This window comes from Hylobates moloch, unplaced genomic scaffold, assembly GCF_009828535.3.
Source record: "Hylobates moloch isolate HMO894 unplaced genomic scaffold, HMol_V3 SCAFFOLD_12, whole genome shotgun sequence".
Lineage (NCBI taxonomy): Eukaryota > Metazoa > Chordata > Mammalia > Primates > Hylobatidae > Hylobates > Hylobates moloch.
Genome location: NW_026652287.1, coordinates 104,617,517 through 104,630,858, shown reverse-complemented (window position 1 = coordinate 104,630,858; position 13,342 = coordinate 104,617,517). Strand labels below are relative to the sequence as shown.

The following is a 13,342-nucleotide window of genomic DNA, read 5'->3' as shown; positions in this document are numbered from 1 at the left end:
AAATTTTACAAAATCCCAGAGGATCCATAATGAAAATAGACTTTGATTCCAACATAAATGTTGGCAAATTTCATCTCAATTGTTAACTTCCATTTTTTTTTTTTTTTTTTTTTTTTTTTTTTGAGACGGAGTCTCGCTCTGTCGCCCAGGCTGGAGTGCAGTGGTGCTATCTTGGCTCACTGCAAGCTCCGCCTCCCGGGTTCACGCCATTCTCCTGCCTCAGCCTCCCGAGTAGCTGGGACTACAGGCACCCGCCACCACGCCCGGCTAATTTTTTTGTATTTTTAGTAGAGACGGGGTTTCACCGTGGTCTCGATCTCCTGACCTCGTGATCCGCCCGCCTCGGCCTCCCAAAGTGCTGGGATTACAAGCATGAGCCACCACGCCCGGCCCGCATTCTTTCTCATGTTTTGTCAAGGCATCTTCAGTTCATGAAGATGAATACAGCAAGAACTGCATGAATTTCAAATATGTTTCCTGCTTTGTTTTTTGGACAATTGATGTATTTAACACAATAACTTAACTGTTAACTGTTAACAGTATTACAGATTGTCTTTTCACTTGTTTTCAATAAAATTTTTGATTTTAAGGATATAAGCATGTATCGAAATATCAAAATGTACATTTAAAAATATGTGCAGTTTGCATGGTCGATTACACCTGCTTTATATTTTTTAAAAAACAAATATTCAAAATTTGTCACTTCCTAATCATTTTACTATGTTTTATTGTCTACATTCTAGAGGCTATTTGCAGGTAGTAAACTTGCAAATAAATTTACTTAGAAGTAAATTTAAATATGGATCACTATTGTGGAAATGGTATGTTTCTGATGGCTCTTCCCAACTCCAAATTCAGTGACATGACGACAGTTTGAAATTGGCCACAATGGGAAGTTTTACATCACGGAAACCGGCATCACTATAAACCATAGCTTGATTTACTGTATTACTAAGTGTCTAGACTTAAGAATGTGATAGAGAATATGTGAATAATATTTAAATTTAAAAGTGTGTGGTGTATGTGGTACACTGTGCATAGCATGAAAATAATTGTGGAACAAAAACTATCTTTTAATGAAAAGCAAAACAGATACAATTGCTAACAAACAGATAAAATATATGAACAGACATTTTATCAAAGAAGATATACAGTTGGCAGGATGGGCACAGTGGCTCACACCTGTAATCCCAGCACTTTGGGAGGCCGAGGCCGGTGGATCACGAGGTCAGGAGATCGAGACCATCCTAACATGGTGAAACCATGTCTCTACTAAAAAGTACAAAAAAAAAAAAAAAAATTAGCCGGGCTTGGTGGCAGGCACCTGTAGTCTCAGCTACTCAGGAGGCTGAGGCAGGAGAATGGCGTGAACCTGGGAGGCAGAGCTTGCAGTGAGCTGAGATCATGCCACTGCATTCCAGCCTGGGCGACAGAGCAAGACACCATCTCAAAAAAAAAAGAAATGTAAAAAGAAGATATACATTTGGAAAATAAACACATGAAAAAATGTTCAACATCATGAATCCTTAGGGAAATGCAATTAAAACTACTGCACACTTATTAAAAGGGTACATTCTAAAAGACAGACCATGCCAAGTATTGGCAAGGATGTGGAAAACCTGGAATTCTCATACATTCCCAGTAGGTAAGCAAGAGCAAACAGCCATTTTAGATCAATTTGGCCATTTCTTTCTTTTTTTTTTTTTTTTTTTTTTTTTTTGAGATAGAGTCTCACTTTGTTGCCAGGCTGGAGTGCAGTGGCACGATCTTGGCTTACTGCAACCTCCGCCTTGTGGGTTCAAGTGATTCCCTGCCTCAGCCTCCCGAGTAGCTGGGACTACAGGCGCACGCCACCACACCCAGCTAATTTTTGTATTTTTAGTACAGATGGGGTTTCACCATGTTGGCCAGGATGGTTTTGATCTGTTGACCTCGTGATCTGCCTGCCTCAGCCTCCCAAAGTGCTGGGAGTACAGGCGTGAGCCACCGTACCCAGCCCATTTTTGGCCATTTCTTAATAAGTTAAACATTCACTTATCCTGTGTCTCAGACACGCACGAGAGAAGTGAAAAAAATGCACATATGAAGAATTGTACATTTGTAGCAGCTTTATTTGCAATAGCCAAAACTAGATATAACCTAAATGCTCATAAATGAATGGATAACAAATAGTATATTCATAAAAAATATACCACTCAGCAATAAAAAGAATGAACAACACATATAAGCTCCATTGATGAATCTCAAAATAATTATGCATCATGAATGAAACTGGAAAAAAAGACATTAATAAAATCATATACTATAGAAAACACAAACCTATTATAAATGAAGATATAAATCAATGGTTGCCTTCAGGGCCAGAGAGGGGAGGGAGAGCTTAGAAAAAGGCCTAAGGTAAATCAGAGGTGACTGATATGTTCATTGTAATAATTATAATGATGGTATAATGTGTGTTTGACTAGGTTTGGTAACCCTACATTAACTCTCTTTCCTGATGACCTTGGAGGGGCACCTTGCCTCAGTGGGCAGCAAATATTGGTAATCAATGAAACTGATTTGAATGCATTTAAACACAGGATGATGGTAGGTTACAAAGTCACATTCCTGGAAGGACATCCCCCACCCCTTTTTTCTATGCTTGTTTTCCTCGCCTATGCAGCAATGTCCTTGAGGTGCACATCCCAGAAATGCTATTGGAATACACAAAACCTTTAGGTTGTTTTGTTATTTTTTGACAGTCACCTCAGCTACAAAAAATACACATGCCTAGAAATTCTAAGAATGTCTGTACACACTGATCCTGCACAATTACTAGAACATATTACAAGGAGCACATTCCATCCAGTTTGCTGCAGTCTCCTTTACTCCCTAGTAACCCAGTGTTTCCACACCAATTATGGTTCCCCCATCATTTTAACAGTGACGGTAGCCTACTAAATTGTATTGGGGAACTTGGTTCCTTGGCAGGACCTGGGGTAGACTGCCTCAACAGTGTTGGGCAGTATGTAATAACCCCTGTGGATAACAACAAAATTCATCTTGTTCCCAGAAGCAATGGAGTTTGTCACAATTTCCCACTTCCTCGGGGTGTCCTTTGAGCCCACAAAAAATCCTGGCATCCAGTCCACAAATTAAGACTATAAAATCCTGCAGTATTTCCTAGAAGGCCTTGGGCAATAATTCAAATTCGGATTAGGCCAAAACTGGAAAGACAGTTGTATTTTTCCATTATACTGTTGTCTCTGAGGCATACAAATAATATGATACCTCCCTTTCCCTCCAAAGGTGCTTACTCTGTAAAGCTGGCAGGGCCCAATTCTGTTTTTGAACCACCTCAAAGAGTGAATCAAACGCCAAGACAAAGGTAGCTTAAATAATAATGCCTTTATTATTGTAAAAAACAAAGCAACGTGAGGCAAGCAGTTCCCACGTTGGTGACTTAGAGGCTGGAAAAAATCCATAGAGGTGTCACATGAAACCAACCTGTCTTGAAAAAGATAGTCCTTCTTGGCAAGCTGCCAACAACACTCATATTGGGTCCTCTGGCAAAAAGCTGGGTCAAGTCCATGCCCTAACTTGTCAGAGAGGGAGACTCAGACTATTCATGATTTCTTCTAGCAAATGGGGAGAAACAGAGGTCTGCTTCCATGAGCAGGTTCAGGAGGTAAATGATGCACACTGTGTGGACCTCACAGGTGGCAGACGTGATAGGGCTTCTGCCTCAGAAACTGTCAGTGACATAAATGGCAAGAGCCATAAACGGCAGGTGAGAAAGTCTAACACTTTCTAAATGGCACGTTAGAAAGTGTAACACATACCTGGAACTTAAGGGGAATCCACCCACTGTATATCCTTAGATGTTGGGGCTTCCAAATCAGGTACTTGTCTCTCTCACAGGTGTACTCCTTCAGTATAATTACACTAAAAGGAAATTGCATATTCTCAGTACAGCTAAGGCTTTTCTCCAATGTGAACTCTCTGGTGTTGAATGAGGACAGATTTGCAGCCAAAGGATTTCCCACATTGACTGCACTGGTAAGGCCTTTTTCCAGTGTGAACTCTCCGGTGTTGAATGAGGCTAGAACTTTGGCTAAAGGATTTCCCACATTCACTGCACTCATAAGGCCTTTCTCCAGTGTGAACTCTCAGGTGTTTAATGAGGTTAGATTTACAGCTAAAGGATTTGCTACATTCACTGCACTCAACAGGCCTTTCTCCAGTGTGAACTCTCTGGTGGTTCTTAAGGTTGGAGCTATGGCTAAAGGATTTCCCACATTCCCCACACACATAAGGCCTTTCCCCTGTGTGGACTTTTCGATGTGAACTGAAGCTGGAGCTTTGCTTAAATGATTTCCCACATTTACTGCATTCATAGGGTCTTTCTCCAGTGTGAAGTCTCCGGTGGTGAATGAGGCTGGAGCTTCGGCTAAAGGATTTTCCACATTCACTGCACTCATGAGGTCTTTCTCCAGTGTGAACTCTCTGGTGGTAAATCAGGCTGAAATTTTGGCTAAAAGATTTCCCACATTCGCTGCATTCATAAGGCCTTTCTCCAGTGTGAACTCTGCGATGCTGCATGAGGTTGGACCTTTGGCTAAAAGATTTCCCACATTCCCCACATTCATAAGGCCTTTCTCCAGTGTGAACTTTCCTATGGCTATTGAGGCTGTATATCTGACTAAAGGATTTCCCACATTCAGGGCACTCATAAGGCCTTTCTCCAGTATGAACTCTCTGATGTATAATGAAACTGGAGTAGTAAGTAAAGAATTTTCCACATTCATTGCATTCATAAGGCCTTTCTTCACTGTGGACTTTCTGGTGCTGAATGAGGTTACATCTTCGCGTACATGCTTTCCCACATTTACTGCACTCAAAAAGCCCTTCTCTAGTGAGGATTCTCTGGTCCTGAACAAGTGTGTCTGTGTGGCTAAAGGCTTTACTGCATTTTCCCCAGTTGTGATGACTTTTTCCACTGTAAAAGACTACCGCACACTTGTTACTGTTATTTGGCTTCTCCCCTGTTTGAGTGGCCTCTTGATGGAGAAACCTCATGTTGGCCAGGAAGTCTTTCCTGATCTCCCTGCAGGTAAAGGGCTTCTCCGACACATGGACTATGCAGCTCTGTGTAAATGAGGCCATGTCCACATAACTTCTGAAAGGTGCCTCTTTAATGTGCTGCCTCTGGTGCTGTTGAAGATTTGCACTGATGTAGAACTGTTTTCCACATGTGTGTAGTTTCTGCCCACAGTTTGTTCCTTGGTGTTCAGCTAAGTGCAAAATACCTCTCAAGACCAGGCCACATATTTCACAGGAGTCAGCATTCTGGGAAGATGAACCTTCTTTGGAAGTCCTGAACTGTGGCACTCTTTCTACAGAAATTCTCTGTTCAGAAGGTGTTTCCTCATGTTCCACTCCACGCCAACAACCTAAAAATAAAGAGGTCATGGTGAAGTACATGTTACCTTTATTAGGAGGAGGCAATGCAATTGCAAATGCACATCAGTTACAGCAAAGAACCAGTATATGGGCCTGTTTTTAGGAAAAGTGAGTTGGGGGTCAGGTTGAGGAAGCAGCTGTTGTGCATTACTGGTCCCTAAGGTTACGGAATAGGGTAGGCCCTCCCAGGTACAGTGCATAAGGTTAAGGTATGGCCCAGGACTAAGAGGCATGTTCTACAATTAATTCCTCTGGTAATAGCTTTTAGTGGGATCATATCTGCTGGTGACAAGTGATGCTGTGAAGTGTATGCCCAGGCCCAGGAAAATCTCACTGGAACAGTAACTGGTGTTCGGGGACTATTAAAGGAGATATGCATACTTCAGGACAAAATAATATTAAACAATGCTACAGAGGGAACAGTGAAAAGAACAGGTAGGATAAGGAGCCCAGAGAGCTGAGGATTAGGGTTAGCTAGAAGTCAAAATAAAAATGACAAGTAATAGAAATAACAAGTTTGTAAACTGTTAAGAATGAAGAGGGGAAGGTCGAAGTGAAGCGTCTCTGACAATGGCATCAAGACAAGTCAAACAGGACAGGTTCCTGGTGCAATTTAAACACAGACCTAATGACATGCCTTTTCCCAAGTGCCATTCATGTAGGCCAGGCCCTCTCTGATCCCATCTTGCTGAGGCTGGAGTCATGAACATCCTGTGAAGAACAGAGGGCACTTCCCCTAGCCCTAGTTGAGCAACTACATGACACCAGGATGATGTAAGTCCTAAGGGAAAGACAGGACACGTGAGCAACTAACACTGGCCCAGAACAACATGGCACAAAAAAGAAAAAGGAAAGTTAAAGAAATTAAGTTTGTATAAATTCAAGTTAGAGTGTTGTAATTTTAGGATGTTAAATGTAATCCCCATGGTAACTATTTAAAAAAAAAGAGCTACATAAAGTATACAAAGAACTGAGCGTGGTGGCTCACACCTGTAATCTCAGCACTTTGGGAGGCTGAGGTGGGTGCATCAACTGAGGTCAGGAGTTTGGGACCAGCATGGCCAACATGGTGAAACCCTGTCTCTACTAAAAATACAAAAATTAGCTGGGTGTAGTGGTGTGCGTTTGTAATCCCAGGAGGGATTCCTCAGGAGGCTGAGGCAGGAGAATCGCTTGAACATGGGAGGCAGAGGTTGCAGTGAGCCGAGATCGCCCCACTGCACTCCAGCTTGGGTGACAGAGCGAGACTCCGTTAAAAAAAAAAAAAAGTACACAAAGGAAATGACAAGGAATTAAGAAGTTTCACCAAAAAAAAAAAAAAGTGAGCCAAACACAAAAGAAGCAGTAATGCAGGAAATTAGGGTCAAAAAAGCTATAAGGCTATAAGACATGGGGAAAACAAAGAGCAAAATGATAGAAGTCAGCCCTTCCTTGTCAGTGATTACCTTAAACGTAAATGCCTTAAACACTCCCAACTTTTAGCTTAAACTCTGCCAAAAGACAAAGATTGGCAGAATGGGTTAAAATAAAAACAACCCATGATCCAACTTCATGATGTCTACAAGAGATTTGCTTTAGATCCAAAGATATAAATGAGGTGAAAGTGACAGCCTACAAAAAGATATTCCATGCAAATAGCAAGCAAAAAAGAGTAAGAATGGCTACACTAATATCATACAATAGAGATTTTAAATCAAAAAGGGTAACAAGAGATATAAAAGGATATTATATACTAATAAAATGTTCAGTAGAGCAAGAAGATATAACATTTATAAACACTTATGCACCTAATAATAGACCATTAAAACACGTAAGGCAAAAATGGACAGAACTGAAGGGAGAAATAGATAGTTCTACAATAACAGTTAGAGACATAAACACCTGACTCTCAGCAGTGGATAGAACAATCAGAGAGAAGTGAGAAAACAGAGGACCTAAGCAACCAACTAGCTCTAACAAATATATAAAGAGCATTCTACCCAACAACAACAGAATATACATTCCCCTCATATGTACCTAGAACATTCTCCAGGACAGACCATAAATTAAGCCTCATTTGATTTAGACACACATCATACAAAGTATCTTCTCCAACCACAGTGGGATGAGGGTGGGAACTCTTAATAGAAGGAAACTAAAAAACTTACAAATCTGTAGAAATTAATACAATATTGAACAACCAATGGGGCCATGAAGAAGTCAGAATGGAAATAAATTGGAGATGCAGTAAAAGCAGTACTAAAGGGGAAATTTATAGCTATAAACATTAAAAAGAAGAAAGATCTCAACTCAGCAATCTATTTGTACAATTTAGGGATTATAAAAAGAGGAACAAACTAAAACCAAAGCTGGCAGGAAAAAAATAATAAAGACTAAAGCCTAGATAAATAAAATAGAGAAGAGAAAAACAATATTAAAAAAATCAACAAAACCAAAAGGTGTTTCTTTGAAAAGGTTATCAAAATTGACAAACCTGGCCAGGTGCAGTGGCTCATGCCTGTAATTCCAGCACTTTGGAAAGCTGAGGTGGGTGGATCACCTGAGGTCAGGAGTTCAAGACCAGCCTGGCCAACATGGTAAAACTCTGTCTCTATTAAAAATACAAAAATTAGCCAGGTGTGGTGGCACGTACCTGTAACCCCAGCTACTCGGGAGGCCAAGGCAGGAGAATTGCTTGAATCCAGGAAGTGGAGGTTGCAGTGAGCCAAGATCACACCACTGCACTCTAGCCTGGGTGTCAGAGCAATACTCTGTCTCAAAAAAAAAAAAAAAAAAAAAAGACAAACCTTAAAGAAAAGCCCTTGACTTGATGGCTTCACAGATGAATTCTACCAATCATTTAACTAAGAACTAATACTTATCCTTTTCAAATTCTCTCAAAAAACTGTAGCATACACACATCTAAACTCATTCTGTATGGCCAGCATTACCCTGATTCCAAATGACACAAAGATTGTGTAAGAAAATAAAACTACAGACCAATATCCTTGATGATTATTAATGCAAAAACCATCAACCAAACATTAGCAAACTGAATTCAACAGCATATTAAAAGGATTATGCACTACGACCAGATAGAATTTATTCCTGGAATGCAAGGATGGTTCAACAAACAAAAACAGATCAAAGTGGTGGCTTGCACCTGTAATCCCAGCTACTTGGGAGGCTGAGGCAGGAGGACCGCTTGAGGCCAGGAGCTTAAGACCAGCCTGTGTAACACAGCAAGACCCCATCTCTAAAAAAATTAAAATGATCATCTCAGCTGATGCACTAAAAGCATTAGACAATATGCAACACTTTTTCGTGGGGAAAACACTCAGCAAACCAGGAATACAGGGAAAGTACCTAAACTTAATAAAATCCATGTGCCAAAAAAAAAAAAAAAAGGCCCACAGCTAAAATTATACTCAACAATGAAAGACTGAAAGATTTTCCTCTAAGATTAAGGACAAGATAAGGATGCCTACTTTTAGCACTTCTGTTCAACGTAGCAATTAGGCAAGAAAAAGAAAGAAAAGGGACCAAAATGGGAAAGGAGGAGTAAAATTATCCCTGCTCACAGATGATATACATGGAATACCATAAAGATTCCACTGAAAAACTGTTACAACTAATAAGGAAATTCAGCAAATAGAAGAATATAAATACAACACGCAAAAATCAGTTACGTTTCTATACACTAATGGTGAACAGTTTGAAAAGTAAACAATTCCACTTATATCAAAAAGAATAAAACATTAAAGATTAACTTAACCAAACAAGTAAAAGCCTTGTACACTAGAAACTACAAAATATTGCTAAAATGAATTAAATAAAACATTAATAAAAGAAAATAGATCACATGCCTGCTCATGGACTAGAGGGCTCAATATTGTTAAGATGTCTATACTAGCCAAAGTAATCTATAGAAAGTGCAATACCTATCAAAATCCAAATGACGTCATTTTGCAGAAATAAAAAAATCCATCCTAAAATTCATTTGAAATATCGAGAGACACAGAATAGCTAAAACAATCTGGAAAAGGATGAAAGTTGGAAGACTCACAGTTCATAATTTCAAAACTTACTGCCAGGCTATAGAAATTAAAACAGTGTGGTACTCCCATAAAGAAAGACATATAGATCAATGGACTAGAAGAGACCCCAGAAATAAACCCTCAAATATCTGGCCAAATAATTTTTGACCAGGAGAAAGAAGACAGATTTTTCAACACATGATGCTAGGAAAACTGGATATCTACACGTGAAAGAATGAAGTTGGTCCCTTACCTGACATCACATATAAAAATTAATTCAAAACAGATTAAAGATCTGAATGTAAGCACTAAAACTATAAAAGTCTTAAAACAAGGAAAAAGCTTCATGACATTGGACTTGTTAATGATTCCTTGGATATGAAATAAAAAGCATAGACAATAAAAGTAAAAAAGTAAAACTGAATTCATCAAAATGAGAAACTTGTACATCAAAGGATCCTATTAACACACGAAAAACGTAACCCACAGAATAAGAGGAAATATTTGCAAATCACGTATCTGATAAGGGAATAGCTAGAATACACAGATAACTCTTAAAGCTCAATAAAAAATTATATTTAATACTTCTAATTATAATTAATAAAACCTAATTTAAAAATAGGCAAAGGACTTGAATAAGCAACATCATTTGAAGATATACAAATAGCCAATCAGCACATGAATAGATGTTCAATATCAGTAATCTGCAAATCACAAACACAATGAGATATCACCTCACACCAATTTGGATGACTTATCAAAAAAATCAGAAAATAACAAGTGATGGTGAGGGTGTGAAGAAACTGGAACCTTTGTCAGCTGCTTGTGGGAATGTAAAATGGTGCAGCTGCTATAAAAACAATTTTAGTGGTTCCTTAAAAATTAAAAATAATTACCTTACGATCCAGAAATTCTACTTTTGGGCCAATACCCAAAAGAATTGAAAGCAAGGACACAAATACATATCTGTACACCCATGTTCACGGTAATATTATTCACAACAGCCAGAAGGTGAAAACAGAATGGATAAACAAACTGTAATACATACAAAAGAATATTATTCAGCCTTAAAAAGAAGCAATTCTGATATATATTACAACATGGATGAACCTTGAAGATATTATGCTAAGTGAAGTAAGCCAGATAGAAAAGAACAAATATTGTGTGATCTCACTCATATGAGGCACTTACAGTAGACAAATTCATACAGACCAAAAGTAAAATGGTGGTTGCCAGGGGATGGGAAGAGTTATTGTTTAATGAGTACAAAGTTTCAGTTTTATAAGATGAAAAAGTATTATAGAAGGATGGTGGTGATGGTTGCACAACAATGTGAATGTAGTAAATGCTGCTGAACTATATACGTGAAAATGATTAAAATGGTAAATTTTGTTATATATATTTTACAATTAAAAACAAAGAAAAACACCTTGAAGGAGGTTTCTATAAGAACAGTCTGTGTAGTGTCTCTGTGGCACAATTCGTTAGAGTGTTCTGCTGTTAATGGAAAGGTTGGTGGTTGAAGAATAATGTGTGTAAATAGTGACAATATCAGTGACTACATTTCGTGTCACAGTCAAGCACAAATAAATGTTAGGTACATGAAGGGAGGGAAAACTGGGTGCCATTGATCTAGAAAGTCACCAGACAGGGAGAAGGCAAGTCAGGTGGGCTCTATTAGGCTTACTGTAAGACTACTGATCCCAAATCCTTACCCAAGATGCTTTTGGGCTGGGACGATAAGGGAAGTAGGCTTGCACTCAGTCCACAACATCTACCCAGGGAACTGGGGAAGGAGGCAGTGCCTATGGTTCAGATATGAGGACAGAGCTGCTCCTGAGGAAAAGGAGAAACAGAGAGCCTAGTCCAGGGCACAAGGGTGGGTATGAGGGCCTTACCCAGGGAGGACGTAAGTGCAAAGTTCTCCAGCATCACATCGAAGTACAGGTGTTTCTGAGACTCATCAAGGAGATCCCATTCCTCCCAGGAGAAGTACACGGCCACATCTTCAAAGGTCACACTTCCCTAGCATAATAGGGATTGATGAAACCATGAACAGTCTCACTTTGGAAGACTCAAAATCCATGTCCCCATACATTCTCCTCCCAAGATTCCCAAGTCAGAAGAGACACCAGACCTTGGTGTCATTGATCCCTGCTGTCTCTTCACATTCCCATTAGTCACTGTGTTCATTCTGTTTTCCACTCTGTATCCTGTCAACACTTGGGTTAGATAAATCTCCCTCCTCTGATCCCAAACTTCAACTTCCTCACAATAGATGCCAAACTTCACAGAAATAAAGGAAACCTGCAGTTCCCTGAACCAGCTCAGCCTCACCTCCAAGGAGTTCCACAAGCTGGTACCTACCTGTTCCTATCATAAACTTTCACCCCTCTTTCCCTTGGCTGCTCCAAATGGAAACATTGGCCTGGACTCAGGACCCTGAGCTCAGGGATTCTCCAGGGTTCCCAAACCAAAGGCTGAGAGAATGGTAGGTGAGTCCCATGACACCACAAATCTAAAGAAAATATCTGTCTGGGGAGGGAGGAGCGACATTCCAGACCAGTGAGGGGCTGAGATACCTCCACTTACCTATGTAAGTTTGAAAAGCACCTCTGTAGCTATGGGAACCTGTGGAAAGACGCAGGCCTCAGAGGAATGTGATCATGGCAGTGCTCCATGGGCACAGGCCTTCCCTGTACCCTTGCCCCGGCCCAGAGCCACGTAACTTTGGGTCGACTGTCTAACCTGTGCGCCTCGGTCCTTAGTGCTGCCTCTCACCAGTTGTGTGGCCTTGGAAAAATTTTGAACCTCCCTCTGCCTCAACGTCCTCATCCACCTCTAAAGTCTTTTCTTCCACTGAACAGCCTGCAGAGGATTTTTCAAATTCTAATTCAGATGGTGTCTCTCGTTTGCGCAAGCTCTCTATGGCTCCCACGGCCCTAAGAATAAAGGTAGATCTCTCTCAAACTTCGTTCCCTGCAGTAACAATGTGGAGCCCAGGTTGCTGAATGCCCCCTTCTCGGATGCCCGTCCAAGCTCTGCACGCGCCGGTCCTGTCCCTTGTCCCCCTGCTCACCACATCGGATGTCAGAAATAGGGGCCCCACCCATGAGCCTCAGTGTCCCCGACCCTGTGCTACAGAGACGTGAGCTGGTGCCCCTCACTTGGGACTTAAGAATCTCGGCCGGGGGAGGCCCGGAGGTCGCAGCGCTCACCGGAGCCGGGTCCCTCAGTGCGGTCGCCATCCGAGTCTGTGGGCGGAGCTGGACTGGGAGCTGCGGGCGACCGGGGGGGAACCCCAGCACCGCTATCCCTAGGCCGGCCTTGCGGGCGACTCTGCCCCCCACCCTCAGACCTGACTCTCGCGCCTTCACGGTCCGTCACTTCGATACCGATGCAGAGCACCAAAGCGGCTGACGGATAGAACGGACCGGAGGGCAGCCAAAATGACCGCTGCGAAGACGCCAGAAGTCACGCCCTAAGGGGGTGGGGTACACCCACACGGAAATGCCCCTGTCTTGGATTTTCATTGGATCAAAGTACTGCCGCTCGACGCAAGGTTTTCTGGGTAATGTAGTCTCCCCAAGGCTGCTACCGAGGGCGCCTTGTGTGCAGACAGCTGGGAGCGCTAGGAAGGTGCGTCTGCCGCCCTCCAGGGCGACTGAGGGGCTTCTGTGTTTGAGGTCTTAAGTAGGTTGACACTTGAACAACACAGGTTTGAGCTGTGCGGGTCCATTTACACGTAGGTGTTTTTTTTTTTTTCCAATAAACGTTACTTCGAGTGTGCTCCTTTTCCTGCCTCTTCCAACTCCCCGACCTCTTGCCCCAGAGACAGCAAGACCAGCCCCTCCTCATTCTCTTGCCCAGCATGAAGAACGCAA

At 41.4% G+C, this 13,342-nt stretch overlaps 1 protein-coding gene across 3 annotated transcripts; it reads right to left on the bottom strand.

Annotated features, from left to right (window-relative positions):
- Positions 1 to 3,368: 3,368 nt before the first annotated feature.
- On the bottom strand, positions 3,369 to 12,941 carry ZNF211 (zinc finger protein 211). 3 transcript variants are annotated; one of them, XM_032171387.1, is made up of 4 exons: positions 12,677 to 12,827; positions 11,357 to 11,483; positions 6,068 to 6,223; positions 3,369 to 5,432 (listed from the first exon to the last, which is right to left on the bottom strand). In XM_032171387.1, exons 1-4 carry the CDS (start codon positions 12,704 to 12,706, stop codon positions 3,955 to 3,957), a joined length of 1,791 nt encoding a protein of 596 aa, XP_032027278.1. In that variant the 5' UTR covers positions 12,707 to 12,827; the 3' UTR covers positions 3,369 to 3,954. The 3 variants fall into 3 exon arrangements, with proteins under 3 accessions (XP_032027278.1, XP_032027275.1, XP_058281883.1); XM_032171384.1 differs by lacking the exon at positions 6,068 to 6,223 and having other exon boundaries at positions 12,677 to 12,941; XM_058425900.1 differs by lacking the exons at positions 6,068 to 6,223; positions 12,677 to 12,827 and adding an exon at positions 12,051 to 12,600.
- Between the last annotated feature and the right edge of the window lie 401 nt (positions 12,942 to 13,342).

Excerpts from the sequence above, each read along its gene's own strand:
- ZNF211 (XM_032171387.1), bottom strand. The coding sequence starts at position 12,706 with ATGGCGACCGCACTGAGGGACCCGGCTCCG. Across the intron at positions 11,484-12,676 it reads CACTGAGGGACCCGGCTCCG|GGAAGTGTGACCTTTGAAGA; the intron begins GTGAGCGCTGCG and ends CTATTATGCTAG. Across the intron at positions 5,433-6,067 it reads GGGAAAAGGCATGTCATTAG|GTTGTTGGCGTGGAGTGGAA; the intron begins GTCTGTGTTTAA and ends CTTTATTTTTAG.